Source organism: Myripristis murdjan, chromosome 14 (genome assembly GCF_902150065.1).
Source record: "Myripristis murdjan chromosome 14, fMyrMur1.1, whole genome shotgun sequence".
Classification (NCBI taxonomy): domain Eukaryota; kingdom Metazoa; phylum Chordata; class Actinopteri; order Holocentriformes; family Holocentridae; genus Myripristis; species Myripristis murdjan.
The window spans coordinates 7913073-7930174 of record NC_043993.1 but is presented as its reverse complement, the minus strand read 5'-3'; the positions used below and the strand labels follow the sequence as shown (position 1 = coordinate 7930174).

Below are 17102 nucleotides of genomic sequence, written 5' to 3'. Positions count from 1 at the left end.
TGGGCAAAATGTACCCGGCTGCCCCCAGTGAGTACAACCTCATGGTGGATAAATACAGATTCTCATGTTCTTGAGCAGGAAATAGTTCCCAGTGAAACTTTTCCCTCTGATGGCTGTGGATAATACCATTACCCCCACACCACCCCCCACCCCCACATCATTGTCTTTTCCCAGGAACTGATATGCCTTTCATGACTACCTCCCCGTACTCGTGGATGTTCATAAACATGTCAACCAATAGTATTTACATGTACTGTATTTTTGAACAGTCGTGCCTCTCCCATCAAATAAAACTCTTTCTCTTCCTAAGTAATATCCTTAGTTTTAGACTTCTGAATCTTCTTCCCTGCCACATATTGTGCCCCAGTATCCTGTTTCAAATGTAAAAACACCAAATTATGAAAACAAAATGTCCCCAAAATGCCTCCACCCCCTCCACACTGGTAAACATTCACTCTGGATTCCCCTGTATTTCCTGACATAAGGGGGGTGTTGAGGAAGTGTTGCTCTTCCTAAAGTGATGCTCTTATCCCCTAGCAACAACACAACTGATGGCTCCACCCACCAAGCAGCAAAGACAAGATAAAAAGTGTGAGGGCAAGCTGGTGGCATCTTATCAACTTATCTCCGCCTCCTCCCTCATGCAACCCTAACCACAGGCTCACATTCATGACCATACTGAAAAGGCTGCCACCTATTGTCACTGTAAGAGACCTACAGCAGCCATGCAGGCTGACCTTCCACATATTTTTCACACTTCTTGACAATGTCATCTTTCTTGTTGCAACAGCCATTTGATTCTGAAAAAAACAACTGAATCTTCTTTCAGGGAGGAGTGACAGATGTCTTGTCTGGAAAGAGGAAATCTCTGCTCAAGTGTCATTGTGTAATCTAGAACAAAAAATGTGCAATCATGTGTAAAATGTTGGAAAATATCATAATGACTGTCCAGTGGTCTGATTGCTAAAAATGGCAAAAATGACAACTATTGCAAAATTACACTAATACCCCAAAACAGTTACTTGGATTACCCAGAAACATATTTTCAAAGAGGCATTTCTTATTCTGAGATTACAGACACATCATCTTCCGCTTTCTAAAATCATGGTTGGGACTTGCTGTAGATGATAGTAATGCTCTTTAATTACAGTCTGGTAGTCTGCTAATTGAAGTAAAATGTTCATTTATTTATCGATTTTAGATTCAAATGACAAAGAAATTTAACTAAATGATGGCAAGAGTTTTGTATTGATCAGTGCGATACTACCACTACTACTATTAGTAGTAATAACAAAAAGAATAATATTAATGATAACGGCTTTATTTATGTAGCACTCATCTGCATCATGCAGCGTTGCATAGGGTGGATTGAAGTCTGGACCCGTCAGACTCAACTGATAAAAAAAAAAAAACCAAAAACAAACAATCAACCCTCGGCCACTGTCATGGTGTATCTTTATGGTCCCAAGGTGCTTTGCAATAACAGAAGATAAATAAAAGGATAAAACAAATGTCAAAGGAATAGAACAAAAGTCAAATGAAGTTGTATTAGTGTCATCAAAGGAAGGAATGGGCTTGTCACAGAGACACTACCGAAAAGATCCTTTCCATAAAAGCAGTTCAGCCTTGTGTTGTCCTTACACAACGGTTTTAAATCAGCAACAAGCGCACATTCTGTAGAGATTCTGAGGAAATTCCAGTGAACTTAGTCTCCTCTTCCATTACAAATCCACAGCCTCCTCTCCTTGAACCCCTGATTTATCATCTGGTAGGCAAGCCTTGTTTCATTTTATTGATGGCGGTGTGTGTTTTCTTCTGCCTGCCCATGCAGGAAACCCAAAGGGAGTCATGCTCACGCATGGGAACGTGGTGGCGGATTTCTCAGGCTTCCTAAAAGTGACAGACGTAAGTGATCATCTCCTGTGTTACAGATTCTCATTATTTGTACCATTTTATCCCCTTACTGAGGAAATGTCTTTATCGTATTTGTCCCCCAAAGTGGATATTGCCTTTAATTTTCTTGAAATGACAAAGATCACCTGCTTTGCTGAGTGAGTCATCATTATAGAACAGTGAATCACATTTCAAAGCCTGGTTTTCCCTGCAATTTGTGCATGGCATGAAGTGGCCTTGCTGAAATAGCATTGTTTCTCTAATCCCATGTAACTGCTTCCCTCCTTCTGTCTGTTTCGTTTTCCCTCTCCCCCCCCCCCCTTTCCCTTTCCATCTCTCTCTGTCTCTCGTTCTCATACAGAAAGTCATTTTCCCCAACCAGGATGATTGCCTCATTTCCTTCCTGCCGCTGGCTCACATGTTTGAGAGACTCATTGAGGTAAACATGCTAAAGCCTCTCTTTTTTCACATCTGCCAGTACTGGATGCGGCTTTTATGTGTGTGTGTGTGTGTGTGTGTGTGTGTGTGTGTGTATGTGTGTGGGCTTCAGGATGTGTGTGCAGGCGGGAGGTGGGGGCGGGGGGCGGAGTCTAAGGATGACTGTTCACATGGGCATTTGATTTGGGATAGCTGAGTGTGTGGGTGGAAGACAGAGAGAGCCACTCTTGCTCCCCACGTTGTCTGCCCTCTCTCGTCCAAACTGTGTCTTTGGCTTTACCATCTAGTTGATTAACACTGAACCTGCCTCTGCAGGCTTGAGTACGCATATTCCATCACTTCCTATTCTAATCAAACACACACACACACACACATACACACACTCACACGTATATATACAGCATACCTTGACTGTAAGTGTGAGAGCCTCCTCTGACTACATTCATTTTCCAACCTAAAGCCCTCAACCTTCACCACAACTCACTTAACCTCAAACCCCAGCCCTAACTTACATGAGCCTTTACCAAGACATAACCCTAATTTTAATCTCAACCCTAATCTCAAACTCCTACCCCAAACTAGCCCAATAAAGAGGTTAGTGCAAAGAAAATGTCCTGACTTGTGAAAATTGCCCTCATTTTTCCATCCTCGTGAAGACATGTGTCCCTTATAAGTGGTGAAATACTGCGCAAGAACACACACACACACACACACACACACACACACACACACACAGACAAGTGCACACACTGATATCCACATCACTGGAAAAAAAGACCACTGCAACCAATTAAAGTGTTATTTGTGGAAACTTCAGAATTCATCTCAACTGTCAAAACCAATACTCACAGTAACACACACACATACGCACACACACACACACACACACACACACACAGAGAGAGAGAGAGAGAGAGAGAGAGAGAGAGAGAGTCAAACACACACACACCAGTGATCATGTAAGAGCACAGGAAATGGTAGCCCTGCTGTCAAATACCCACACCCGCTCTGGCTTTTCCTGTTATTTCTTAACGCTGTGCCTAGAGACACTGATAGTCTAGTCAGCTAATAATAACTGACCTTTTTCTGTGTTGTATTAAAGTGCCCTGTGTTTTTATGTGTGCTAAATGTATGTATCCCACTTCTGCATAACTAGTTGCCATAATGGGGACAAATAAAATTCCTGATAGATTGGTTGATTGTTTGATGGATATCTCTCTCCTGTCCAAAACAAGTCTAGAGTTCAATTCCCAGAAAAAAAAACTGAATCTACATTTTAGGGAAGAGAAAAATCTTGCTTCATGTTCATGATTAAGCACTTCAGAAACTGCTTGTGCAATAAAAACTAAACCGTTGTAAATTATAAATATCCATTTTACATTTTTCGCCCAGTTTTGATGCAGTTCTCGGTCAAAGGTGCTCTGTCTGCTCAGACATAAGGCATAGTCAGTGTCAAAATCTTATTTTTCTAAAGCAGGTGAAAAAGTGTGCCAGTGGCATGAGATGATCGCACTTGTTTCTAGAATGTTCTTGAATCAAGTGTCATTTTCTGATGTGCCTTGTTTCAACATATTCATGCTTATTCCCATAAAGTATCCTGAAATAAAGGAAACTGTGTCGGAGAACAGTGGGATTTTCTTCTACCAGCAGATGGCAGATTGTTTTTCACTTGTTTAAAGAAAAAAAAAAAAGATTTTATCACTGAATGTGCACGTAAATGACTTGTTGACATTTTGAGATGGTGATTTTTTGCAGTGTGACCTTTAACACATTGACCCTGTGCAACTGATGAATTTAATTTACTGGATTCAAATAGAGCATTTAAAGTGCACATGCATGCACATGTGTGTCTGCATGTGTGTGTGTGTGTGTGTGTATTTTAGGCAGTTGGGTAAAATCAGGTTGAACCGGCCCTGGATTGTTTGCCTGTAACAGGCTGTGAGCAGTATAACATTCAGACACAGGAAACCACCTATCTTCCCCGGCAGCCAGCGCGCCTGATCACAAGATACAGAGCCCACATACAGTCACACACACACGCTGACACACAAACACACCCACTAACCCTCATACGCCCCCCCCTTAAACACAGGCTCCAGTCTCCAACAAACCAGAAAAGTTTATTTTGCCCCTGACAGCTTCTGTCACGCAGCCTATCGTATCTAAGCATGGATATCTGACACCAGAGACCTCTCTGTGACGGGGAAAGAGGGCGGGTCTGCTGCCTCGCTGTGTCCTCAGATGGCCTCCGAAACAGGAAGAGCTCCATACAGGGCCTTCTCTCACAACCCAGTAACAACAAAGGGACCCACGCTGTGAGCGCGGGGTTAACCCTTACTCACTACACGTCCACTTAAGCTGTGTGAGTGAATGCTACATGTCGGAAAGGGAAGGGGGGTGGGGTACAAAGAGGGTCGCTTTGAAGAGAAACAACGCGGAGGGAAAATGCAAGACAGGCAAATAAACTTTCAAACTCTTTCAAAATGTATTTTCTAGTTCACCAGCAACATCTTGTCAGGTTAGCCTGCACTCAACTTGCAGTTTATCCCCCAAAATGTGTATAATTCTTTCAAAATATCCAGGTCAAATCAAGTTATAGTGTTTTTGTTTTTGTTTTTTTTGTTTTTTGTTTTTTTTTTGGTGTGCCTTTTGAGTCAGTCTTGTTTAATGTAACCTGCAGTACACTCAAATCACTTGTCATTTTAGTACAGGATCTTAATGCAACTTCAGGAGTGAAGTCGCAGCAGCACTTAGAGAAGTTGAACTGATGATGGAGCAATTTCCATTGCTGCTTCAGTAATCCTCTGCAAGTTCTGGTATTTCTTCCCACTTTGGGATTCAGTCTCCAGAAATCAGACTTGGTGATGTATCTTGTTACATCACTGCCCAGACAGTTTTGACTCAGCTCACTTCATTTCAATTCAGTTTAAAGTCTCTCAGGCACCCTGGTGGCTCTCTTGGTAGAACACATACCATTTATCAAGGCTAATTCCTTACTGCAGCAGCCCAGGTTTGAATCCAGCCCCGAGCACTTTGCTGCATGTCATCATCAGAAATGTGTGTGTGTATCTACGTGCACTTACAGTAGTGCATGGGTGTATTTGTGTCTTTAATTTAGATATCACCACATGCACGTGCCTTCAATGCAGCTGCACTTTGTGTAACTTGGTATCTTTTATGTGGTGTGTGTCTCTCTGTAGTCTGTGGTGTACTGCCATGGTGGGAGGATCGGGTTCTACCAGGGTGACATCCGTCTCCTGTCAGATGACATGAAAGCCCTGCGGCCCACCATCTTCCCTGTGGTGCCTCGACTGCTCAACCGTATGTATGACAAGGTGAGAGGAAATGCCTCAGATAAGAGCCTTTCATGTAAACCAACTACTGGTGACTGCAGGTAATGCTGGCAATCAAGGAATGTAAGCCTGTTCTGCTATTTGTGAGTTTGTCTGGATGCGAGCATCAGCAGTGACTCAAGAAAACCTGACGATGTACTCTAACAAAGATTTGTGGTTTGACATTGCTTCAAATTAATGTTTCAAATTAAATTACTTAAAATTGCGGACATGAGTCACCTTAAGACATGAGGCATTGAAATAGTTGTGGTTTTAAGGGTGGCATGGGCATGAATTTTAATAGGCAGTTCTTTTCAAAACAGACACACAAAGTTTTGGAAGAAGATGCTAAAAAAGATGCAGCTGAGAGAAGTTATGGTGACTAATGTGACCTACCTGCTGATCATTTTTATTTTGAAATGTGGGAGAAACAGATGCAAGCACTCCCTCATCCCCTAGGGTAAGGGAATGGAGTACGCTGTTTGTAAGCATTAACCAGGGAGTGGCATGCCAAATCTTGTATTTGTACAGTGACTATCAAGGTACTCTATTATCCTTGTCATGTTCAGCACCAGTGCTTTTTTTAATGCCAAAGACAAATTTCTCTCTGCAGACTAACAAAGGTTATCTTCATCTTTAGCCAGTGGAACCAGTAGAGGCGAGGTGCTGGGGCAAAATTAATACAGTATCATATTGCAATACTTTCCATGATGCAGTATTGATAGTAATGGTAAAGGAACACGTCAAGAAAAAAGTTTTCCCTCACCGCTAGTGCAAGCTGTCCACCCAAGGTGTTGATTTAGGTTTCCAGTCTGTCTCAATCTTCCCTGTCTATTTTCTCCCCAGTACAATGGGACTGGATCGGTAATCTTTTGGGGATACTCCTTCTTTCTGAACAACACTGGCAAAATGTATCTGCCTGCATCTGATTCATACCCACTGGGGGGAGGAAAAGGGAAGGGAATCATTTCCAGTGAAACTCCATATCTTTCACAGGAAAACATTTCCACTGAAAGCTGTGGATTATGCCAGGAATCTGAATCTGAATCACAAAACCTCAGGGTGCTCTAGGCCATGTTGCAGAGTTGAATGAAGGGAGGGCCAATTACACTCAAGTAACATGTAATCTCAAGCAAAAGCACCCTCAACTCACAAAACTCATAAAATACACTGTATTGCTGGATCATGAAAATATCAAATTGTGGCATAATTACTGTGAGGATAGCATATCATGAAGAATCTTCTGCTGATTCTCAACCCTTGTAGAGACTGTCGGTTCACAAGATAAAACAATGTCTGTCTTTCCTCTTTCCTCTTTTCTCAACATCCTCTTTTCCTTCTCCACAGATCTTCAGCCAGGCAAACAGTCCGCTGAAGCGCTGGCTGCTCAACTTTGCAGCAAAGAGAAAAAGTGCTGAGGTCAGCAGCGGGATCATTCGCAGTGACAGCATCTGGGACAAAATCTTCTTCAGTAAGATTCAGGTATCAGTGTTTCCTCTTCCTGCGTCTTTCACTGAATATTCACCCTGTACCTTTTCTACCAGTGTGGACTTCTGTTACTCTGTCAGCTGCTGGTTTGTTCCTGCATGAATGGCACAAGGGCAAACTTCTGCATGTTCATTATGTTTGCAAAAAAAAAAAAAAAAAACATTTCTGAGTCAAACTACCCACCTTTTTCTCTATCACCTCATTCTCGGCTTCCACCTCCTTTTTCCACCCATGCCCCTCTTTCCCTGGTTCTGATCTTTGTTTTTGTTATTATTTGTATTTAATTTTAATGGGCAGGCAACAGCAGGCAATTTTTTTCACTCGACCACAGTGAGAAACGGTGTCCTATTGCACGTGGTTCAGCGTGTGTGTGTGTGTGTATTTATATGCTTTATACATACAACGTGTGGGTGGGTGTGTCTATGTGTGTGCAGATCTGCATCTGAATGTTCAACTAGTATTCACTGTCACATCTCTCTTTCCTCTTGCATTAATGGTTGTCAACTGCTGTGAAAAGGTTTTTTGATACAGACTTGAACTGAGGAATTCTTATTCTTCACATGACATGAAATGCAGATGGATGAGGTGAAAAGGAAAAGCCATGCCAGAAAATACATTTTGGCGTGTCCAGTGCAAAATCAAGATGTCAATGATTAATCCAATTTTAACAAAGCTTAAAGATGTGAATCACGCCGGCTCAAGCGGTGGCACTGCAATTATAGGTCAAAGCAAGCTGACCTATTTGTTGCTCACTCACTGCATCATTTGCAGGATGATGTTTATGATACCAACTATGTGTTGTTGCTTTTATCTGGACAGGCCAGCCTGGGCGGGAGGCTGAGGATGATTATAACAGGCGCGGCTCCCGCCTCGCCGTCTGTCCTGGGATTTCTCAGGGCAGCCCTGGGATGCCAGGTCAGACACGCACACACACACACTCAAACACACTCACACCTTGCTGATACACAGTGCATACACACATCCCTGGACGCAGCCAACATACACCCAAAGATAAACATAACTGATTGTCATGCCAACACACTGCGCTTATTTCTCATGCCACACACACACAAACACCTCTATTGTGTTTGCTTGTGTGTGCAGGTGTACGAGGCATATGGCCAGACGGAGTGTACGGCCGGATGCACTTTCACCACTCCTGGAGATTGGACATCAGGTGAAGTTTGACCCAAAGCATTTTACAGCAAGGCGTGCAAACAAAGACAGATCCTGACCTCTGCCCAGTTTACTTGACCTGTGTGTTTTAGTGCTTGATTACGATATCAGTTCAAAGGTATATAAATTACTGGGTGGTCATGCTAAAGATAACTGTACAAGTCATAAGCTGGCATGGGATGAGCATGCAACAGTCATCATGTCTATAAACATGAAATGAATGAATTCCAATGCCAGGCCTGCTATCAAAATCCCCTAACTCTGCGGTCCCCAACCCCCGGTCCCCCCCGGAGACATTCCAGCCATACAGTCAGGCCGTACAGCCTGACTGATTTTTGGTTACAATGGGTAATCACTAGTTTTATGAAAAAAAAAAAAAATCAGATGTAATTTGGGTTGAATGTTGAATGTGCCCCTCTGACAAAACCCCTGGCCCCAGCCAGGCCCCCTCAATAAAACTGGTCTAGAACTGCCACTGAGAGAGAGAGAGAGAGATAACAGCTGGACATTATTATAAGTCATTATGCCTGCTCAGGTTACTGCCAAAATCAACAAGGTGGACCTACTGTGGTGCTCCTTTGTGTGTGTCAAGCAAACATGCACAATACACGCACACACTTCTCATCCGTTTATAGAGTAAACAACAGTTGGTTGTCATGTCTGCCTGTATTTGACTCCATTGTTGTCCATTGTTGTGTTTACCTTGGCAAGCATATATCAGATTTTGTGGCGCGAATGAAATAGTCATGAGCAAAGGTTGGCGGGGGAGAATGGCTGCTATAACTATCAGTGTTTTTTCCACTTACTGCTGATTCTCTGCATTGCTATAGTCAGAAGCCAGCACATTTCAATGGGTTGGTTTTTCACTGTCCATTGAAAAGCCCTGCACCTTACTCTTTGAGGATGAACATTACTTTTGTGCTAAAAGTCTGTTTCACAGTAGCAAGGCAGGGACATGAGTTGAGGAAGTGAGCAATGATGGTCCTTGCTTTCCTTGCTGTCAGAGCAAGTTTGCATCTGTACCCTGATTTTCTTATCATTCATTCTTCATTTGCATTAGTTTATAGTACAGAAGTTGTTGCAGTGTCCTTACTTTGTGGTGTAAGAGTTGTGTACCTAAAACCTCCAGATTGTCATTGCTACTGCTTGTATTATAGATGGTGAACTTTGTCTCTTGCAAATTGTTTGTTTATTCTTCCCTCATATTATAGCCCCTATCTTTAGTGTATATTGCATAGGACTACTCATTGGCTTTCATTTCACTTCCGTCACAAGGCTAGTGAGGTAGTGATATTTATTTTCACAGCCATTTGTTTGTATGACAGCATGTAGGACAGACCAATACTGCCCCACAAACCTGGAAACCTTTGTTCTTCTCATGTTATATCCTCCAGCTTTTGCTCAAGTCTGTCAGGCCTCTCTTAACACACATTTGACTTTATTTATGTGTGTCAGTACAAGAACAAACCGAAGTGGTTGCAGTGCTCCTGGATGAAGTGCTCGCACAAATGTGCATGCAAGCACAGACACATACAAGCAGAGCTTTTCAGGGTCAGACAAATGCAGGAGTTATGGCCCACGCTTTTTTATGGTATGTCTGCTTACTGACTTGGGTAAAACACAAACGGTGGGAGAGAGAGGAGATAACACAGTGCACGCCGAGCGGTTGTCTCAGACTTTAAAACCACAGTGTCACAAGTGCACAGCATGCAGCTGTCTGAGTATCGTGACAACTGGGGGGTGTGTAGGTTGTGGTTACAGTGAGGTCAGTGATCACAACCATGAGAAAAACACTTTGTTGGATAGAGTTCATCAGCTTTGCTACATCAAAATGTAGTCTTGCATCTCCCCCTACTGTTCAGATCTAATATTTTATAGGACCATTTATATCTCTATGAGGAATATAGTAAATTATGTTGATAGTTTAGCTTTCATAGCCTCAAGTATTTGGCTGCAAATTATCCTGATAAGTACTAATAGAAACATATAATAGAAAAATTAATTTTATTTGTATAGCACTTTTCACACAGAATGTAGCTTGAATAATAAAACATGGAACAGAAAAGCAGACAAACAAAGCTCAGCAAAACAGGAATATGAATCCTGAGGCAAAGGAATAAATCAAGTTTAAAGACATAAAATACCGAAATACCTTTAAACTATGAAATATCAAGGTGGGAAAAAAGATTAAAAGCCATAAACATGATAATATTACCAAATGTGTGTAAGTTTAATTTCTTCCAACTGCTCACTTTAGTTATTTATTATATGAACATTATGTATTATGTAAGTGGATTTGATCCTTGTTGAGCTTGGAGTACATTGTGATTAAAGTTGTTTTAATGAGATTGTAATGGTGTTTCCTATTCTGATCAACACATGTAGGTCATGTTGGTGCCCCACTGCCATGTAACCTCATCAAACTGGTGGATGTTGCTGAGAAGAACTACTTTGCCTCGAAGGGAGAGGGAGAGGTAAGTAAAATGGAGGCGTGTGCATGCATGTATTAGTATATCGATTTAAAAAAGCCAAATTGAAGACTAGTCTGGAACTGAATTTAAGAATTTAGGATCAAGTTCACCTCTTTATGTAGTCCTTCATCACAAGCATGTCTCAAAACAAAGGGAAAAAACAAAACAAAACACAGGAATAAATCTGGCAAAGTATCCTATATCTGATTGAATGCAGCTAATTAAAGTTCAGAAACGTTAAATTGGCACTATGAGGATAACAGCACCAGGAAATCAGTTGTTGAGGGACATGAAGTACTTAATAAAGGAGATATGACAGCACATATTGTATTAGCTCTCTTCAATATGCAATGCAAATAAGCCTGCCATTGCATTGTGAAAAAATAAGAATTCTCATCACTGTATAAAAGACTTTTTTTTTTTTTTTTTTTTTTTTTTTTTTTTACACTTTTTAACAGTTTTGAATTTGGAGAATTTAATTTAACTTGGTCAGAGGAAGTGCAGATACTGGGGTATGTGTGTATATGTATGTGTGTGTACATCCATAAGTATTTAGCCTTTTCTCATCTTGCCATTAATGACTTCCTAACCACCTGTCCAGGTGTGTGTGAAGGGGCCGAATGTGTTCAAGGGCTACCTCAAAGACCCAGAGAGGACTGCCGAGACACTGGATGCCGACGGCTGGCTGCACACCGGAGACATCGGCAAATGGTTACCTGTATGTATGCCTGCATCTCACTCTGTTACTCAGTGATTATAGCTGGTTAATAATGCATTTTATCCTAGACAGCATTTGCATTTAATGTGTTTGACCATATAGCTGAGTGAACTTTGAGAGCAGCACTGGGGAGAGATTTTTTGCGTATGGAGAGCCAAAATATTCTTTGTGAATTAAAATCTAAAGCTTGTATCTTTGATTGCAATTTGATTCTGTTGTTAAAATGTTGTACATCTTGTTAAAAAAATCAAGATTATACTCAAGGTTGTGCAGTATTGGCTACACTGGTGCCAATAACCATGAAAAAGGCTTTCCTCTCGTGTGTTATTGCTTAAAGGAAGGGAAAGTTGACAATTTTTCAACCCAGACCTAATTTAAATTTTGTTTCCCATTATTTAGAATGGTGTTTAGCATAACCTCAATGATAGCTTTATTTTGAAGAGACTCACAAGTCTACAGCAGCTTCTTCCTGGGTTTAAACCAAATCCATTTGAACAACTGTTGAAACCTTAAAAAACATTACAAATTTACTTTACTAAAAGTGCTATATGCAGTTATAAATAATGAGAGCAACATTTAAATAAGGCCTGGGTTGAAAACCCATTATTTAGGCAAAACATGTTTTGAACCCAAGCACTTAAAATGTCCCTTTTTCTCTCCTCTCTTCTCTTCTTCTCTCCTTTCCTTGCCTCTCATCCCCCTTCCTCTCTTCTTCTCTCATTTCCTTTCCTTTTCCCCCCTTCCTCTCCTTCCTCTTCTTTACTCTCCCCCCCCTCCTCTCCCACAGAACGGCACACTGAAGATCATTGACAGGAAGAAGCACATCTTCAAGCTGGCACAGGGCGAGTACATATCCCCCGAGAAGATCGAGAACATCTACATCAGGAGTGAACCTGTGGCACAGCTCTATGTCCATGGAGACAGTCTGCAGGTGCGTCTGCTCACTCACACACACACACACACACACACGCACACTCACTCACACGGCATCTCAGTCCCATAAACCTCAACTAGGTCTCTCTTAAAAGATTCTTAGCCATTTATGTTTAGCTTCCCAAGGCGTTAATGGGATTATTAGCCCTGGAGAGCCAGTGTGTCAATCCAATATAAATCTCATTTAAATCCTGCCAAGCTGCAAATGTGGTGAAATATCGCACTGCAGTCCTTTCCTTCTCAACTCTACATGTTAGTATTATGCATCTCTCAGTTATAAATATCTTTGACGCCATGAGTTTGTTTTCCATATCTTAATGAAGTCCCAGTGAGTAGTCTTCCTTGAATGTATGCCCCATAATTATTTGTAAAAATGAGTTTTATTTGTGAAATTCTGAATTTCAAGGTGGCAGTTAAGCTCTTCAAAACAGCACTATGCACTAATCAACAGGAACTAATTTCTGGTATCATGAGTTTATCGGCTGAAGCAAAGCCTGAAGAGAGAAAAAGAAAAGCCACAACCAACAAATGCAGTGAGCTGATGCAGTGCAGGCCTTTGGGCATCAGGAGGCAGTGTCAAGCTTTTTTTTTGTTACACTATCACATTTTATTTTACACTATCTCTGGTTGAAGTGATTGCTGGTCTCTTTTATAGAATCCTTATATATAGGAGGAAAATGGATTAAATGGATTTGTTTATTCTTTGTTCAGTCTTGTTTGGTGGGGATTGTGGTTCCGGACCCAGAGGTCATGCCTGAATGGGCCAAGAAGAAAGGCATGCTGGGCACCTACAAGGACCTCTGTAAAAATACGGTGGGTGACCAAGGACTTAGATCATAGTACTTGATATTACTATTGTTTTATTTCTGTCCATACCCTTATTGACAACAATCAGACTTGAAATGATGCTGGAAAGAATAAATGCCGACAATGTTGAAGTATTACAAAGAAGAATCTAAAGTACTTCTTTCTTTTGTGAACAGCTACTAAAGAAGGCTATCCTGGAAGACTTGGTGCGTTTGGGCAAGGCCAATGGCCTCCACTCTTTTGAGCAGGTAAGAAGCCAGTTGTGTTTGCATTTAAGGAGGAAACTGCCTCAAAAAAGTGGTATAACAATCGACTTTTTCTCAGTGTTATCTTAGAATAGACAGAGGTTTTGGTGTGAAAACTGTAAGAATGTTTTCTATGATGTTACGTGCCAGTAGTATTTCAACTGAGGAGTAAGTGATATGTGATTATGTCTATGTGTATCATATCTGTGTATTTTGAAGTTGAGTGCCACTGAGCAAGGCACTTAATCTCTAACTGCTCCATTTGAGCTACCTGGTGCCAAACAGTAGACGACTTGTGGGCCCATACTTAGACTCTTTTTATATTAAGGAACTCCAAAATGCAAATGTTTGCAAGCCAGTTGATATGAAACAGTTTTACTGCAAAGGACGATATATTCAGCAAATCTTCCCTCACTAAATAAAGTTTTAAAAACATTGCTCCACTGGATAAAGATCTATTTCTGTCTTGTCTTACACAACTACTGCTATGTCACATAAGAACATTTTTAAACACCTTACCTAAACACTCATGTGATAAAAAATATTCCAGTGCTGCACTAACCAGAGGTTCTTAATCTGTTCTTTGTCTGTTGTCAAGGCTCATAAAGCAGACAGTATACTCATAATTTTTAACCTTTAAGTAGCCACGGAAGTAGACTACAAACATTCACATTTCCAGAAATAGCTGGGGTGAAAATTTCAGGAATCTCAGTTTCACTTTTATAAAATTAGTTTCTGTCTCCCTCTCCAAGGTGAAGAACATCTACATCCACAACGAGATGTTCTCCATCCAAAACGGCCTCCTGACCCCGACACTAAAGGCAAAGAGACCCGAGCTGAAGGAGTTCTTCAAGGAGAAGATTGAAAACCTCTACAGCAGCATCTCCATGTGAAGGCCGGCAGACCTCCTCTCTCCCACCAAACATCTTAACACTAAGATCCTTTTGACCATTGACTGACAGTGGAACAAAGACACGATACCTTAGGCTTAACATGCTTTTGGAAAGCAAGCCAATAATGACTTGCGACCTGCTGTCCACTGAGACAAAATAACAAATGCCCCGTCCCCAGCAGCTGTAAGTCATCGGCAGTTGTACAAGCAATCCATACTCCCTTCTTCCCTTCTCTCCTCCATCAGTCCAAACCCACCAACCAAACACAATCGAAGTCCACAGTCTTGCAACTGCAAGCGTGACGTCTATGTCTGTACTGTAGCTCAATGAGATTTGTAGATTTCTAGTAATGCTGGCACCTGCAGGACAGTAATGGACCTCCAACCCGATGGACAACAATTGATTTTTATCCAGTCGAACAAACCGGTGCTGTTGTTCACCCCCATAGATACAAACTGGTTGAAACTGCGTCCAACTTGAAAATTGTCAATTCAATCAAAATGGTGTTTGCTCTATCTGAGGTCAGAATTTAGTGTAAAATCAGTGCAGTAGCAGCCATACCACACAACTAAATGTTGCCCACACTGCTCCATGACGAGCAGCTCAGTGTTTCAGCTACATCCAAATCATCATTTGCTTCAGTCACTCATTTTTCCATGGATTCTTTCATTTCTACATGGCTGTGATTGTCAATTTAGCCTGCATGCTCCTGGTTTAAACAAAGGCCTGGCTAACAGTAACATTAATTAAGAGTCACACACCACCATTGACACAATTAGAACATTTTTTATTTTATTTTATTTTTGGATCCATATTCACGCAGAGTAGGTCAGGTAAAAGAGGAAAAAAAAAAATCAAATAATGCAAAACCAGGGCTCAGGGCAATGCATGCAACATGCCCTGTAATGCTGGGACCATTACCATGTGACTTGAAAAAAAAAAAAAGATGAGTATTTCTTTGTGGGCATTAATAGCAGGTTGTATTAAGCCGTCCACTGCTGCTAGTGCAAGGCTTTGTAATGTAGTCAAAGCCTATGAGTTCCATTCACTGAAGGAAGATAGAACAACATGGACTTTCAAACAAAAAAACAAAAAATGAAAAACAAACAAAAAAAAAAAAAAGATTTTTTTGGGGGGTTTACATGTAGAAGTAATGTATAGGCTTTTTTGAGTTGATTACTGTCCCAAAGCATAAACAATGTGGATGTACATAAATGAGGACAACTAGATGTAAGCATATTTATTAAAACAACGGTTTGAATGGAATTTTTTTTTCTCTCTCTCTCTTTTTGCGTGTAGTGAGATGAACTGTACTATTTATTTATCTATTCTGCTGTAAAATGGAATCAGCACCATATCCTTGTAATGACTGAGTGCAGTGATAGGGATAAGGGAGGGTGGGTGATGGGGTCAGGGTGGAGAAATAAAAAATATTCTGGAATGATTTTATATTAGCGTTACTGTGTTGTTTGTTTGTTTGTTTTCTATCTTATGTAAATGTTCATCAATAATTGGATTCCTCTCCCTCTTGGTTTTGCAGAACACTCTGAATACATCATGGTTGTTACAATAATCTCTAAAATGTGTGTGTGTGTGTGTGTGTGTGTGTGTGTGTGTGTGTGTGTGTGTGTGTGTGTGTGTGTGTGTGTGTGCGTGCGCGTGCATGTGTGTGTGTTTGTGCTTTTAAACTGAACAAATGTAGGGCAGAAATCTAGCTCGGGTGTTCGATTAAAACATGGTGTGTGAAATAATCATATTTGACAGCTGAACCTTTTTAACACAATATTAAATCATTCTCCTTATTTTAAACCACTGGAATTAATCTCAAGGTCAAAAATGTGTGTGAAAGGGAATCGATTTTAATGAATTATGAATGATGTATTTGGTTAAACATATGTTGGTGGCCTCATTTAGGCTTAAACTCCTAAATATGTTCATAGAAAGCTGTAGAGATGACAACACATATTTGAGCTCTGAATTCTTTGGAAACAGAGAAATTAATGTGTCATTATAGATCTAATGAAATTTTTCAAATTATATCCCTACAATAATTCTGCGACAGGGACTTATAGCATGTCAGTGGAGTGATTTTATAGTGACCTTTTCGTACTTAATGGTGTTTTTTTTCTCTTAGGGTTTGGACATAGTATTTTCAGTCTTAAACTTTCACAGAGACATGTTCACACTATCCTTCTGAAACGTGTTATAAGATTTACAGTAAGCTGGCTCTTTTTCACTAAGGATGGGAGAGGGGAGTGTGATCTAGACTATAAAAATCGGTACACGTTCTTCAAGGCAATCTTAAAGATCCTGCAGAAGCTTTCCACAAAAACTGATGCAAACAACGGGATATCAAAACGCTGGGCGTCCTCTGAGTCACAAAATGCCCATTTTAAGTTATCGAGTTTCTTACAGCGTCTTTGAACGCACCTCAGCCAATCAGAGTCGAGGACAGAAGGCAGCCAACGTTAAAGTATCACATCTTATCATAGCCATTCACGTTCACTGGTACATAAATGCATAGCTATAAACTACACGTACGTTATCAGCAGCAGTGGCCACAGTTTAGAAAACTCAAATTAAAAACTCCAATGATATCGGCGAGTATTTTACTTGCATTAAAATCTTGAAAACACGCTGTACTGTGTTGGGGCGAAAAACAAGCATTTAAAATTTCCAGATTATCTTTGGAGTATTTGAAGTGTCAT

At 40.8% G+C, this 17102-nt stretch overlaps 1 protein-coding gene across 4 annotated transcripts in view; it reads left to right on the top strand.

Moving 5' to 3' along the window:
- acsl6 (acyl-CoA synthetase long chain family member 6) overlaps nucleotides 1-15660 on the top strand; it is a 48153-nt gene extending 32493 nt beyond the window's left edge. For all 4 annotated transcript variants that reach the window (XM_030069397.1, XM_030069398.1, XM_030069399.1 and 1 more), the window contains exons 10-21: nucleotides 1832-1905; nucleotides 2255-2332; nucleotides 5532-5666; nucleotides 7011-7145; nucleotides 7971-8066; nucleotides 8256-8328; nucleotides 10713-10801; nucleotides 11400-11516; nucleotides 12304-12447; nucleotides 13161-13262; nucleotides 13433-13504; nucleotides 14254-15660. In XM_030069397.1, coding sequence (XP_029925257.1) covers nucleotides 1832-1905; nucleotides 2255-2332; nucleotides 5532-5666; nucleotides 7011-7145; nucleotides 7971-8066; nucleotides 8256-8328; nucleotides 10713-10801; nucleotides 11400-11516; nucleotides 12304-12447; nucleotides 13161-13262; nucleotides 13433-13504; nucleotides 14254-14394 — 1256 coding nt within the window. In that variant the 3' untranslated portion in view covers nucleotides 14395-15660. The remainder of the gene's footprint in view (nucleotides 1-1831; nucleotides 1906-2254; nucleotides 2333-5531; nucleotides 5667-7010; nucleotides 7146-7970; nucleotides 8067-8255; nucleotides 8329-10712; nucleotides 10802-11399; nucleotides 11517-12303; nucleotides 12448-13160; nucleotides 13263-13432; nucleotides 13505-14253) is intronic.
- The last annotated feature ends 1442 nt before the right edge of the window (nucleotides 15661-17102 follow it).